General features: G+C 35.4%; 2 protein-coding genes across 3 annotated transcripts; one reads left to right on the top strand and one right to left on the bottom strand.

Moving 5' to 3' along the window:
- On the top strand, nucleotides 3,699-5,084 carry LOC107640990. The gene is made up of 2 exons (XM_016344497.1): nucleotides 3,699-3,787; nucleotides 3,887-5,084. Exons 1-2 carry the CDS (start codon nucleotides 3,699-3,701, stop codon nucleotides 5,082-5,084), a joined length of 1,287 nt encoding a protein of 428 aa, XP_016199983.1.
- On the bottom strand, nucleotides 6,862-9,617 carry LOC107643961 (cytochrome P450 82A3). 2 transcript variants are annotated; one of them, XM_021124373.1, is made up of 3 exons: nucleotides 8,523-9,617; nucleotides 7,163-7,817; nucleotides 6,862-7,118 (listed from the first exon to the last, which is right to left on the bottom strand). In XM_021124373.1, the coding sequence occupies exons 1-2, from the start codon at nucleotides 9,597-9,599 to the stop codon at nucleotides 7,185-7,187; spliced, it is 1,710 nt and encodes a 569-aa protein (XP_020980032.1). In that variant the 5' UTR covers nucleotides 9,600-9,617; the 3' UTR covers nucleotides 6,862-7,118; nucleotides 7,163-7,184. The 2 variants fall into 2 exon arrangements, with proteins under 2 accessions (XP_020980032.1, XP_016203205.1); XM_016347719.2 differs by having other exon boundaries at nucleotides 6,862-7,817.

Raw genomic sequence — 15,051 nt, forward strand, 5'->3', positions numbered from 1 at the left:
GCAACTATGTCATTCATAGAGTCGCTAGCATCGTCATCACCTTCGCTCACACTCACAAAAGTTTAAGCAATCTGATATGGAGAAATGGGGTCTATGATGCCAGCAATATCATTTTCTGGTGAACAAGGACTGTGTGCTAGATCCCTAAGAGTTCTGACCAAAACATCTGCGCAATTCTGTAACAGTAGTTCAAAACAATGACTGGCCCGAATCAAGCTTGAAGGTGTTTTCCACACGACGATATCAGAGGGAAACTTTTACATCATAAATTACATATATGACCCTTTTTTACATGCCTCTGCATAAGTATCCATTACTTACAGAAAACAAGCTTTACTTGCACATGCTTCTAGAAATTGGAAGCTAGTCTTTGAAAAAATTTAAAGATAGCATAATAATAGCTTCTAAGAAAAGCCAAATACTATTTAAATAAAACGAAAATTACCAAAAATAAATGTCAAATTATACAAAGCAGTTACAAAATAACTTCATTAAATTTCCCAACACTTGTTCAAGAATACACATAGATTATAATTCGCAAATACCAACATGACTCCTAATGCATTATAAATAAGTTGATATTGCAGCGTAGAATATTCTGCTGCTAAGTCTATGGTAGAAAAGTTTACTTTATTTATATATCATAATAGGTTTTGAGGTCGAGTTGGGATAACTAAAAACTTGACGACATATAAGAGATGTGTAAAATTACCTTTCGAACTTGGTCAAGTGTTTCTGGGCTAATTTTACAGAGATCTGTACAAAGCTGAACCCCAATGATCAAAACTACATGATGCTTCTCCCTTAATAATGCAATAGTGGAATTGATAAAATTTTCTTCGAAGTCTGGAACTATCTTGATGGTGCTTATAGAACATAATGCTGCCAGTATAATAGTGAGCATAGTTATTTGACAGGAATGAGAAAAATGATAACTCAAGAAGTTTTTTTTTTTTTTTTAATTTTTGTTATGATGATAAGACAAGATCGTTTATATTTATGCCTTATATTAATGCAAGTACCACCAACATACTTCTAATATATATGAATTAATTCAGCACGCAACAAATACCATACGAAGACACTATGTCACTATTACAATTTGATTTTAGTTGGATTGAAAAATTAGACTTCCAATTTAATCTGCTTGTACTTCTCATCCAAAACAGTTGACCAGTTACAGTTGATCCGTTAGCAACAACGAGAATACTATCCCATAACAGAACCAAATAACTACCGGAAATGGAGTTCGAGGAAAAAAAAAACAAAAATAAAAATGCAAAAGAACTGAGCTATAAGAATCACCAAGGAATTAACCATGCAAGGAGTGTAAGCTCCAGAGGAATTCTCAACTGTTGTGGTCCATACTCCATTTGCTACTGGCTGACAGTACCAATCCACTGGCTCTAAAGACAATGCTATAAACTTCTTTCTTCTTTGGCAGCGAGATGAGACCCTAAACCCAATAACCAATCAGAATCAGCTGCGCCTCGAATGAGTGCATATAACCCGAAACAAGCAATCAAATTAAACTTGGTTACAGTTCCAACAGCAACTTGCAGAACTTATATTTCCATTTCAGCCTCATAAAGAGAAGGAGAAAAGAACCTATTTTATTTCTGAAATTTCTGAATTGAGGGAGCAAACCTCATCATCAGAAAATTTCTCAAAATTTGAATATTATACTCAGAAGATATCAAAACAAAAGGTACCAACTTTAACTATGCTCCAGTGCAAAAATTGCAAATAATCCCAACTGGGTTAGAAAATTAAATGCAAGATCTAAGACCAAGAACAGGGGAGAGGAAAAGAAGACCCTGATCATTCAGATAAAGGAAAAAAACGCCACTTTCTTTTAATTTCCACAAACAGAAATGGTGAAGTTATGATAGGAACTTGATCAACCAAATCATGAAAGAGAGAATGAGAACATAACACAAAATTCATTTGTAAAAGCCTCTCTGTTCTTGTAACCCAGCATCAAATCCGCTTGCTCTGCCTCCAAGAACAATTTCTTCTCTTCAAATGTTAGAACTCCTTTCATCTAACCAAAAATCGATCTTTTCTTTTAGAGAAATAAAAGAAATTTTGCAATTGCTTTGAGACTCGGAAACCCTTAAAGGTGAAAGTTTTGGTTAATACCCGGGAGATTCGGCAACAGCCTTCAAGTTGCGATGGTTTTGCTGGTTGCACGTCATGTTAACCATCATGTTGAAGACGTTACCCCAGTTTAAGTAGCGTATCGGAGAACAACAAGCACACATCTGAGAGAGAGAGAGAGAGAGAGCAAAGATTCGGATGTTGATGTGTGTGTGTTTGAATTTGAATTTTGGTGATCACAAATTGTGAATTTGTGAATGGAAGTGAAGGAGCGGCAACGGTCGAAATTTTCGGCTATGTGTGAGACTGTGAGAGTGAGTGTCCGTGGGTGCTATAGGCGGCTGATTTGTTGGTACCAATTGTTTTGGGACTAACATTGGATTTTTTTTAGGGTAAATTATCAGCATAAATCATTTGCATTTTAATTTATCAAATTATAATATTTAAATATTGTATACGCAAATGAAACTTTTATATTATTATAAAAATCGTGATAAGGGATTTTGGATTGTTAATACATGTAAATCGTTAGAGGGGTATAGCTGTTTACGTTTAAATAAAATAAAAAAGAAACTGCGACACTCATTCCAGCAGTTTCTTTTCGAAGTCCAACAATGCATAAACCGCGAGAGGGATATAGTGGTTTATGCATATACAAAAACGCCTATAAATACCAAGCAGGAGGAAGTGGTGTGATGGTAGAGAGTCATTTTCACAGATTTACAAATGAATAGTGAGGAGAGTTTTTTTGTTCTAATTCATTGCTCTGGAAAAATAAAAAAAAAAGGCACGGTGTTAAGTTCACTGATAGAGAATCGGTGAGTGTTTTTATCCGGCCAACAAATATTTTTTCAGAACTAAAGACGAGTATATTACAAAAGGCGTGGTTGTGTGGAGCGAAGTGGGTGAAGAAGGTGTTCTACAAGATTCCGATTGTGGTTGTGTCAACTGGTGTGCAGTATGAAACATTTGTGATAGGACCGGACGAAGATATGCAGGTTTTATTTTATTGTCAGCGCAGTTTTTCGGAAGTGAAAATACACGAGCTGTATGCCAAGTTGGAAGATGGTGTCGATAGTTACGAGGCATCAACGCCGAATCCTCAATTGACGACAGTGGGGGTGCTTCTACTTCGATGCATGTCGTTGCACTTGGTTGTCTGTTGGCTGATCCTCCATCTATTGCAGCTGGGATAGCTAGGTCACCCCGTATGATTCCGGGTATTTTAGGTGACGGTCAACCGGATCAGGTTGAAAATGCGATGCGAAAGGATGATTCAGACGGTGAGCCAGCTCACATCGTGGGGGACAGTGATGAGGATACTCCTCAAAACTTACCTACACATCAAGGGTCATCCAGTTTTGGGTCACAACAACACCCTCCACATTTCTCAACGCTGAACATGGAAGCCATCGGTTAGCAACCAGACATAGATCCTACCTTTGAAGGTCAAGGATCACACAAGAAAAATCCTTCTAGGGAATTTTAGATTGGCCAATCTTTCCAGACTAAGGAGGAAGTTGTATTGAGCATAAAGGATTATAGCATCCGTCGTAGAGTTGAGTACCGGGTGATAGAGTCAGATCATCTGAAATATCATGGGAGATGCAAGGAGTTCGGGAAAAGGTTGCACGTGGATGATTCGCATCACACTTCGGCAGCGAAAGAGGACTTGGGAGGTTAGAAGGTACAACGGATCTCACACTTGCTTGGCCACATCGATTTTGAGCGATCACCGATAGCTCGATCATTATGTCATTTGTGCAAGGATCTTTTCGTTGGTTAGAGCCAATGCAGCGGTTACGATAAACGTGTTGCAAGAAGCTATTGAGGCAACCTACGGATTCAAGCCTAGTTACAGGAAGGTGTGGATGGCAAAACAGAAGGCAACTGCACAAATCTACGGGGATTGGGAAGAGTCGTATGCCGAGTTGCCCCGTTGGATCCTTGGTGTGCAATCCACGATGGATGGAACCGTGGCGCTATTGAAGACTTCTCCGGTACGTGTCGGTGATCAGGTTGATGAGTCTACAGTGTACTTTCATCGTCTTTTTTGGATATTTTCTCCATGCATTGAGGTATTTAGACATTGCAAGCCACTAGTCAGCATCGACGAGACTCATTTGTGTGGGAAGTACGGCGGCACTTTGCTTCTGGCTATCGCACAAGATGGTAACTTGAATATCTTGCCCATTGTCTTTGCACTTGTGGAAGGCGAGAATGCGGAGCCCTGGGATTTTTTCTTATCCAACTTGCGTCAACATGTGATCCCACAAGAAGGTATTCTGGTGATCTCTGACAGGCACAATGACATTAAGGTTACACTGGAGGCACCTGACAGTGGTTGGCTACCACCTTATGCATATAGAGCGTTTTGCATTCATCACGTTGCAGCTAATTTCGCCCTCAGTTTCAAGGGTCAGGATACGAGATTGCTACTTATGAATGCAGCTTATGCCAACACTGAGGCAGAATTTGACTATTGGTTTGATATTATGAGGACTGAGAATTCGACCATGTGTGATTGGACGAACAGAATGGGGTACGATAAGTGGACCCAACACCAGGATGGAGGCAGATGGTTCGGCCACATGACGACGAACATATCCGAGTGCGTTAATCATGTATTGAAGGGCACACAAAATCTGTCGATCACTGCATTGGTGAAGTCCACATACAGAAGGCTTGTAGAACTTCTTGTCATTCGAGGACAGACGGCAGAGGCACAATTGGGAACTGGGCACCAGTTTTGCCAAGCTTTGGTGAAGGCAATAGAGTGCAACTTGAGAGATTCGAGATGTTTTACTGTCACTCTGTTTGATAGGCATCAATCTGAGTATACTGTGGCTAAGATGACCCCTACCAGTAACTTCTCGCTCGGTAAATATCGGGTTTCCCTCAGGGATTGCATGTGTGACTGCGGGTACTTTCAGGCTCTCCATTACCCGTGCTGCCATGCGATCTCATACTGTGCTCAGTCCTGATTGAATTGGGTTACATACGTTCATGAAGTTTATAGCATAAGTAAGGTGTTTAGTGTATACCGGATGGAATTTTCGCCGCCTATTCTAGATGGACTTTGGCCACCTTATGACAGTTCGACTGTTGTGGCCTCTGCAGACAGCCAGAACACGCTCATCGGAATTGGCCTCAACGAGGCTCCACGGCCGGATGTGATGCATAGCTGTCATGATGTTGTTGGTTTTGTTTCTGTTGCTCCTTTTGTATTTGTGTTGTCTTTATTTTAGTCCATGTCGTCCTTGTGATCAAGTTTTTATTGTTCCTCCTTTATGTTTCGTGTTTCTCTATATAGTTGTGATTCTCTTGAGTAAAGTTAATTTCATTATGTTTGTGATTCTCTTGAGTACATGAAACTAATTTCATTATATTTATCATTCAATGTATGATGTGCCATCCAAACATGAAATTGTGAAAATCTGAATAAGCAAACTGACAAAGTCATACACATAATGAAGTCAGCATACATGAAACTAAACATAAATAAACATAAATAACATACTCATAAGTATATGAAACTAAATATAAATAAGCAACTACTGATCTTGCTCGTCATTATCGTAGTGTCAATAACTACCTTTTGAGTAGTCCCACCTTTAGTGATGGTTGGTTACTCCGTTTTGATAGGGAGGTTATTGAGATCTCCTTTCTAAATAAATAGAAAAGATTGTAAGAGCTAGTTAATGATTCAGATTGTAGAAGTTATGAGGTCGGGTAAGTGTCGATCCGGGTAAATATCTATCGATTCGGCCTTATTCGTTTGGGCTTGGCTAAGCGATGAGTCAGGGTATGAACACATATAAATATGGAATTTAATTTATTTATTTAAAAGAAATCCCCAATTTTGTATAATTATATTTTCAATTTATTTACTTAAGCAAGCAACAAAAGAACAATTTAATTTACACTTTTGTAAGTTTTTTATTTATATTTTTTTTCTTCTATGTCGTGTTCCTTTGTAAAATTTCAATTTTCAAATACAGGCCATTCCTTTTATGCAGTGTTGATTAATTGAGACAATTGTAAGTTCAAATTCATTTATATGAACCAATTTCCTTTACTTCTGTAACTTGGAAGAGAACACTACAGTTATGGTTAGGACTTATGAAGATACGAGCTAGTAAGTGCATAAGGTGCTGTTTCTTTGAAAAATAAGAAGTGTGTGTAAAATTTAGCTAAATTGCATTCAGATTTAGCTAACATATGACTCATGTATGCAGGATGATACTGTCCTCAACCATTGGCTAGTAAATGGAAAACACTATGTACAGACCAGGTTAAAATCCATTAGTTTACAGTTAAAATTTGCATGCCTTACTAATTGTTCTGTAATTTTATCAACTTTATATTCTATTTGGTTGTCCATCGTGCAGTATGTCTCAATCTTTTTAAATAAGGAACCTAATGCCAATATCAACACTGGTGATTCCTCTTAAACTAGTACTATATCTTAACAACACTGATTTTGGTTTGTAAATTCACCTCCAAAATGTTATATAGAACAGATAAATTTTTCAAACCCACAATTAGTAGAACTTATAAATTCTGCAGCTGCTAATCTTGTAACTTGAAATGATGATTGAGGAATGTAATTTCCATTATTTTGGTACCATCATGTTATAGCCTATATGAAGGGTTTTAATCCTATGTTGCTAACTTGTTAGCATTGAACAATGCAATAAAGTGATAAACAGCTATGTAGTGAGAAGTTACTTGGCTAATTACCATTTATTCAACAGCAATTGCAAAAGAAATTTTATCGATAGCTATACTTTTGTATATTAATACTCATCAAAGTGGAGTATAGTAGTAATATGATAAGAGTACAATCATATTAACTCAGTATAAAGTCAAGCCAAAATTTAACAAGCATAACCAAAAGCACTTACTACTTATTAGACCACTAACCACACTAAGATATTTCAATAGATCATCATCCAACTTCACAAGCTAAGGTGTAGGCTATAACTTGTCTGGAATTCCAAATCAAATCTTCTGCACTATACTTCATAGCTTCATATGGTTGTAGCACACGAACACCGACATATACTACTAAGTACTAAAGATTACGTGGTTTCATAACAAGCTTGAGCCAAACATGGCTTGATGAGAATCTCAATTGGAGTAGCTTTAGCATAAGACAGTCCAAGGATACCAGTCATATCAATTGCTTCATCAGAAGATGGTTTCAAAATCTCAAACGAGTGCAAGAACCTGGCCAGAGCAAAGTGAACCATTTGAAGTGCAAACGACATTCCAGGACACATCCTTCTACCACTTCCAAATGGCAAAAGCTCGAAATGCTGACCCTTAAGGTCTGTGTCTCTGTGAGTTGTGAGGAACCTCTCTGGCTTGAATTCCAAGGGATCTGACCAAATACTAGGATCAGTTTGAATCTTCCATATATTTGTAATTAGTCGAGATCCTTTTTTAACATAAAATCCACCTAAAGTGCAACTCTCTGTGAATTCACGTGGTCCTCCAAGAGGACCTGCTGGATATAATCTTAGTGTCTCTTTCACTATGGCTTGAAGATACACTAATTTGTTTAAATCTGACTCCGTTATGCATCTCTCTTTTCCAATTTGACTATCCAGTTCTTCTTTTACTTTTTTTAGTGTACGAGGATTTCTTAATAACAAACTTAGTGCCCATGTAAGAGTAACACCAGTTGTATCAGTTCCTCCCACGATCATTGCCTGCAAAAAAAGGTTTACCAAATTAATCAGAAAAAAAGTGCTAGTATAATTAATTAATTTTCTCAACATGATTGTTCTGAAAAACAGGACACTTAGTCAAATGGTATAAAACCAATAATAGTCAAATTAGTTTACTCGTTTTTAATTGAATTACACAACTTTGTACTGATTCGCAAATTTCAATATGTTGATCATTTCCTTTACTTATTTTCTAATTTAGAAAAATGAAAGTAAGAAATAACACTAGAATAAAAATAAAACTAACTTTTGACATATGTTTGACTAGAGTTGTATGTAAGCTATACTATAAGCAACCAGCAATAGAATAAACAATAAATATCAACTATGCTATACATACGGAAAAAAATTAGCCACCAAAATAAATTATTAATATAAATATATACTAAAATATAAAATACATATTAAAAATAAATTAAATAATACATGTATTTATATACAAATATATAATAACTAATTTGTTGACTAATTTTTTATATCCATATAATATTTTTTAAATAAATCATAGACAAAGTGACAAACAATAACAATAAGCCATAGTATTGAAGTTAACATAAAATTTTGAAGAATAAAGGACGTATTTTTAGATTTTTAAAGTACATTTTTAATTTTTAAATATATTGAACTTTTATTAGTTGATTATTAACTCCTAATAAAATCGTACACAACTTAAAAATAAACTCATACCATTGTTGTGGCTTTAATTATAGTATCAGCATCAAACCCATGAATCTTTTTTTTTCCGATAATGGAAATCATAACATCCATGAAGTCACGTTCACTGGTAGCCTTTTCACCGAAACTTCTTCTATGCTCCTCTAACCATTCATTCAAAACACTGTCCAATTCCTTAGCAGTTCTTTTCATGGCTCTCTCATGGCCTCCCAAATCCATCCACCTGAGCGCAGGAATAGCGTCTCCCACAGTAAATAACCCCAAAAGATGCATAAAATCTTCGATTAATTTTAAACACTTCTTCGCCTTTTCCTCGCCGCCGGCCGCCGACACAGCATCCGTGGTAGCACCACCAAAGTATCTCTTTCCAGCAATCATTCTAAGAACCGTGTTGAAGGTCAGTTGCGAAAACCATTCTTTCATCTCCACCGACACATAACCGTCATCATCAGAATTATAAGACTCCTTGTTTTTCTTTCTGGACCAAAGACTATAGAGCTCGTTAATGGAAGCTTGAACTTCAGAGACGCGAACGTGGCCTAGTAGCTCTATTTGGCGGTTCGAGAGTAGCTCTAACGTTGCGATCTTGCGAAGCTCGCGCCAGTATGGACCGTACGGTCCTAAACCGAAAACGGCGAAGTTGTAAGAAAGGTTCTCAATTGCAACGGTTTTGGGGCGAGACGAAACGGCCATGTCGTTTATGGTGAAACACTCTTTGGCCATTTCCCAGTTGCTGAGTACTATGGTCTTTGTAGCGCCGAACTTGATGGTGAAAAGAGGTCCGTATTTATCAGCCATGGTGCCTAAAGTCAAGTGGAGTGGCTGTGAACCGCGCAACAATGGAAGGTGACCCAGTATAGGCCACGCACCAGCTGCCATGGGAGGTTCTTTGAGGTTACCACCACGTTTGAAGGGACGAAAGAGAAGTATATAGAGCAAGACTATTAGAGAAAGTATTCCGATTATTGCGGTGGGGTTTATGTAATTTAAGACTGAATCCATTTTCCCTCTGTTTTTCTCACTGGATGTCGGTTTGTGTTTGGAGTTGCTAGATATGACTTTTCTTGTGTGACTGAACACCCGAAACATAGATAAGGATAAAAATAGAATTGATCTCTTATTACATAGATACCGATAAAATAGAATTGACTCTTATTTATAATATCTAAAAGTCGTAAATGTATTTTTAAATAAATTTGAATAAGACAATTTTCTTTTTGTTACAGATCTGTCATCTTTCCTTTCGATGTTCCTACATTTAAAATTTTCGCCGATGGTGGTCACTGGTCAGTAATGGTGCTCGGCAACCACGGGCTGTGATATTGTTGGTGGTGAGAGGAATACAGGGTGATGAAAAGGAACAAAAATGAATTAAAAAGTAAAAACAAAATTAACTTAGTTATTTATTGCCGATTATCATCCATTTTTTAAAGGAGACCATTCAGGTAAAAACGTCTAAAACATCTTTTTTTTAAAGATGTTTTCATGTTGTATTTTAATTAGTTTTTATATAATTTATTCGGTGTTCCTCGTCACATATTATTAAATTACTCAAAAAAATTTCTTTCTAAAATCATTTTAGTAAAATAACTATTTATTAAAGTAGACAAATTAATTATTTTCTTCTCATATACAATTTTTTTAAAACATAAAAGTAATTAATTAGGACATTAGTTAAGATAATTAAAGTCACTATTTCATTAAATTTTTAATTTAAAGAAAAATCCTAGTTAATTTTGGTATAGAAATTTTAAATTTGAAAATATTGATAAAAATTATGTTGAATTTTGATTTATTTGATTCTCATTTAAATTAATCACTACATAAGTTAAAGTTCTGTTTTGAAGTTATATTCGAGCTTTAATCTGATTTTTAAAGTTTTAATTTACTTAGTTTGATTTTTTAACTTAGGTATCCGTGACTCATATTAGGATTTTAAGTGTTTAATTGAAAAAAAAATAAGGTGAAAAAATTTCAATTGTCACATCAAACAGTCGCTAGAATGTATAATGTAACAGTCGTTAGTCCATCTCAGCATGTCGTTAACGATTTTGTGAGATAGTGACAAAAATAAGATTAGGAACCAATGTGAGTAATAACTATTAAGTTGGGAGACTAAATTGAGTAAATCGAAATTTTTGAAATTAGATTGAAACATAGTTGTTAGAACCGAACCAGTGATCGAACCGGTCAAGCTACTGGTTCACTGGTTTATTGGTTCAACCGATAAATCACTGGTTGAACTGATAAAACCGATCTCACATAAATATAAAATATAAAATAGTTAAAAACTTAAAATTAAAATTTGAAATGCATATCTTCACTAACATTTTATGAAGAATCAAGTCTCAACTTCTAAAAATAACTAATATAAAAAATCATAAAATTTTAATACTACAATAGTATCTTATTTTGACACAATAAAAAATAATTAATTCACAAATTAAAGCCTATCATCTAACTATAATATCAGTAGATTTTAACACTAACATCAAAACAAATAACTTTAATCACAATACTAGCAATAAAATAGATAAAGTAAAATAATAAATTTTTAGTAAAATTTATATTTATATTAATAATGGTATATAATTAAAATATAATTAATTTTAAAAATAGAAAAAACAAAAATTAAATTAAATTAGATATTTATGTATACTATATAATTAGTATTTGTCAAATATAATGCTTAGAAGTGCACTGGCTAAGTGGCAAGTAGAGGTTGCTCTTGTTCCAAGGTTATTGGTTCGAGACCTTGTGGAGACATTTTAAAAAATTTTTCAAGCAGACCGGTTTGCACCGGTTCTTACCGGTTCACACCGGTTTATTCCTTAAACGGTCCAAGGAATAAACCGAATCTGTAATTTGAGGATATGATCGGATTGGATCGAATCGGATCCACACTCTAATAAGATAGAAGTAAATATGTTTAAAAAGTAAACAAAAAAAATATTGACTTTTTTTATAAAAATAAAATTTTTTAATATTTTTATTTTATGGATATATTTGATATCTGATCCAAACATAAAAAGTACGAATATCAAATTTGATCTAATGAGTTTAGTGCGGATTGGATCGAAATTTCAGCCATATTCCATCTANTAAGAACTTGTTATATATATTGATGAATGTGATATATTTTTTTATGTAAATAATCTTTTAAAAAAATCTAATAGTTAATTTATTACTTTTTTTATTTTAGTCCAAATTAAATGTTTTTTATTGTTTCTGGAAAGAAAATCTTTTGAGGAATTTAATAATATGTGATGAGGAATACCGAATAAATTATATAGAAACCAATTAAAATACAACATGGAAACATCTTTAAAAAAAGACGTTTTAAGTATCTTTATCTGAGTGGCCTCCTTTTTTAAAATGTTAACAATAAAAAAACTTAGTTAACAATAATCAGGTTTTATTTAATATTTATTTATTATTAATTAAAAATTAATACATATTAAATAAAATGAATGATAACTTTCTTCTAATATTACAACTCAATTTTTTATAGTTCAAAATTAAACTCATATTCCATGCTCTGAGCCAAGTGTAATTACGAAAGCAATATCCTCAAATTTCATCAATAATATTCCAGAGAGAGAGAGAGAGAGAGAGAGAGAGAGAGAGATCTACTAGAAGATGTATTCAACAGATATAAAACCAAATGGGAAGTAAGCATTTGCCAAGAAAATTAGTCAAACCTAATCCGATGAATTGCATAAAGAAGTTTCATTCCTTCACAAGTTGACAGGTACGTGCATGATGTCAGAGATATAGTGAGTGGTGAGTAGTAGTCTAGTAGTCCATAACATACTCTATTTTCAGGGAGTGAATCCTTTTTAATGAAAAAAGAAAATTAAATGATAAATGCTTAATTTAGTTATTTATTATTTTTTTATTTATTTTTTGTTCTACTTATAAAATTAAAAATAAAAAATTACACTATATTTTATTAAGTGTTAAAAAAATTAGAGATGATCCATTTTCCTATTTCAGGACTACTATGTAAATAAATTTAAATTTAATCTTTTATCAAAGACGGGAGGAGAGAAGCATTTGAGGCATTTGAGCAACATCATATTGGGACACCAAAGCGTGTACTCTTCCAAATACTGAACAATACACCATACATATACACGCACCCTCTATGCTTTTAAGATAATAATAAAAATATTTGAATTTTTTTGTGTGACTTGTATCAAAATTAAAGTTGGTAAAAGACTCTTTAAAACATAGTTATTAGAATAATCGAATTGATAATTAATTTGATTATAATATTTCATTCGACCGTTACAAATCTATTATCGTAATTTGGCATTATGTGTCATAACTTGGTAAAACACGTTATAGTTTAGCATTACACATTATGGACAGACTCAATGGATCATGCACTAGAATTAAAACGGCCGAATTCATTAAGACCTGTTTATTACTTTTCTTAACCGACGATAATGCAGAAAGGTAATTGATATTCACTTCACCTATAAAGATATGGCATTCTACTCTAAAAAGACACGTTGAATTCTCAATACTAACTTAAGCATTAGAGTGCCTTTGCAGGTACACTCCCCCATTTTGGATCACACTCTCTGCAAGTGCAAGCTCGGACTTCCTAGAGCTTATAGATTGGTGCTAAAGGAGACAACTTGGTGCCGACCAAGCTACCCTCAAGGTATCTATACAAGAACAATTGGCACCTACCGTGGGACCGAAGACATAACCCATTTCTTTGCTCATCAGCCTCAGTGTTTTTCCACTTTCGACCATGGCTGATCACCTCCCGCCTTCACCAGCTGAACTGCTTCGGATGGTGACTGAGTTGCAACAAGCCAACCAGTGCATGGCAGAGGAGAATCAGCGGATGGCGAACCAAATTGCCGAGCTAACTAATGCTCAGATTGAAAACAACAACGGCCGCCACGAGAGAACGGAGGAAGCCGAGCCAACTCACGTATCTGAAACTGTTCGGAATGAAGAAGCTCACAACAACGAAGGAGCTCGGCCAGAAAATAAAAACACTGCACCCGACGACCATGTTGGGCCATTCACAGCCAAAGTGATGAATTTCGAGCTGCCTAGACAGTTTACCTTGCCGACAACCTTAACTCCCTACGACGGGATGAGTGATCCAACGAAATACATCAAGAAATCCCGATCCATCATGATAGTAAACGGTGCATCTGATAAAGTATTATGCCGATGTTTTCCTTCTTATTTAGACGGTCCTGCACTTGATTGGTTTTGTTTTTTGCCTGCAGATTCTATTTCTCATTTTCAGGAACTTGCAAAGCTCTTTGAGGAGCACTTCGCTGGCTCGGCCATCTACCTGCATGATTCCGACTATCTGAACACAATCAAACAAGGACATCATAAAAGCATCAAGGATTACATGACTCGATTCTTAAAAGTTGCCGTAAGCATACTAGATCTCCACCCAGAGGTACACTTACACCCCCTCAAAAGTGGACTCCGACCAGGCAAGTTTTAGGAGACTATTGCTGTCGCCAAACCCAAAACATTGGCCGTGTTTCGTGAGAAAGCAAAGGGTCAGATTGATATCGAAGAGCTTCGACAAGCTCGGAAGACAAAAAGACCCCCACACAAAGACGAAGAAAAACCTTGGGAAAGTAAGAAACCTTACAAGCCTGTTCCCCGTTACGAATCATACACTCAATTCAACACCAAGCACGATGACATCATCAAGGAGATTCTGAACTCAAAGTTAATCAAACCACCACAGAAGGCCAGAAACTATACAGATTCAAAGGGTGCGGACAAATTCAAGTACTGCACATTTCACCAAAAGCACGGACATACAACCGACGAGTGGGTCATCACAAAAGACTTCTTAGAGCGGCTAGCTCGGCAAGGCCACCTCGACAAATACATCGGCGGGCATATCCAACGGCGTGCACCTCCTTCTGCTGAACATAACTCGGCACCCCAGCACGGCCGAGAGAAAGAACGACTAAGCACTAGTCATCCCGACCAACCAAGAGGTATCATTCACTGTATTTCTGGAGGTTTTGCAGGTGGAGGTACCACAAGCTCAGCAAGGAAACATTCTTACTGAGCTATACTATCCATAGAAGACGGTCAAAATCATCCTCCGACACCTCCACATTTTTCTTAGATGACATTTCAAGCCTCGGACTTCAACACATCAGCAACAATACAGTGACGGACTCAGAAAAATTTAGTAGTGGGGCAAAACTATAATAAAATTTAGGTATAGATTTTTTTTTGCTTTTCACGATGGGAGGCACTCCGATAAAGACATCTAAAACTTCTTTTTTTAAAGATGTTTTTTAATAATTAAATTTTAACACATATATAGATTAAATCGTCTTATTTTTGTTAAAATTAGGCCAGACAAATTAATTTGACCGAAAAATTGTGAATTAAATTTTGTATTAGTCTAAATTAATATTATTTTTTTGTAAAAAATGATTGCAATACCCTTATTATAGAAAATGACTATAATACTCTTATTATATATATTAATTTTGAGAATCCTAAATTCTAGCCATTTTCTTCTCTG

The sequence above is a fragment of the Arachis ipaensis genome, chromosome B05 (assembly GCF_000816755.2).
Source record: "Arachis ipaensis cultivar K30076 chromosome B05, Araip1.1, whole genome shotgun sequence".
Classification (NCBI taxonomy): domain Eukaryota; kingdom Viridiplantae; phylum Streptophyta; class Magnoliopsida; order Fabales; family Fabaceae; genus Arachis; species Arachis ipaensis.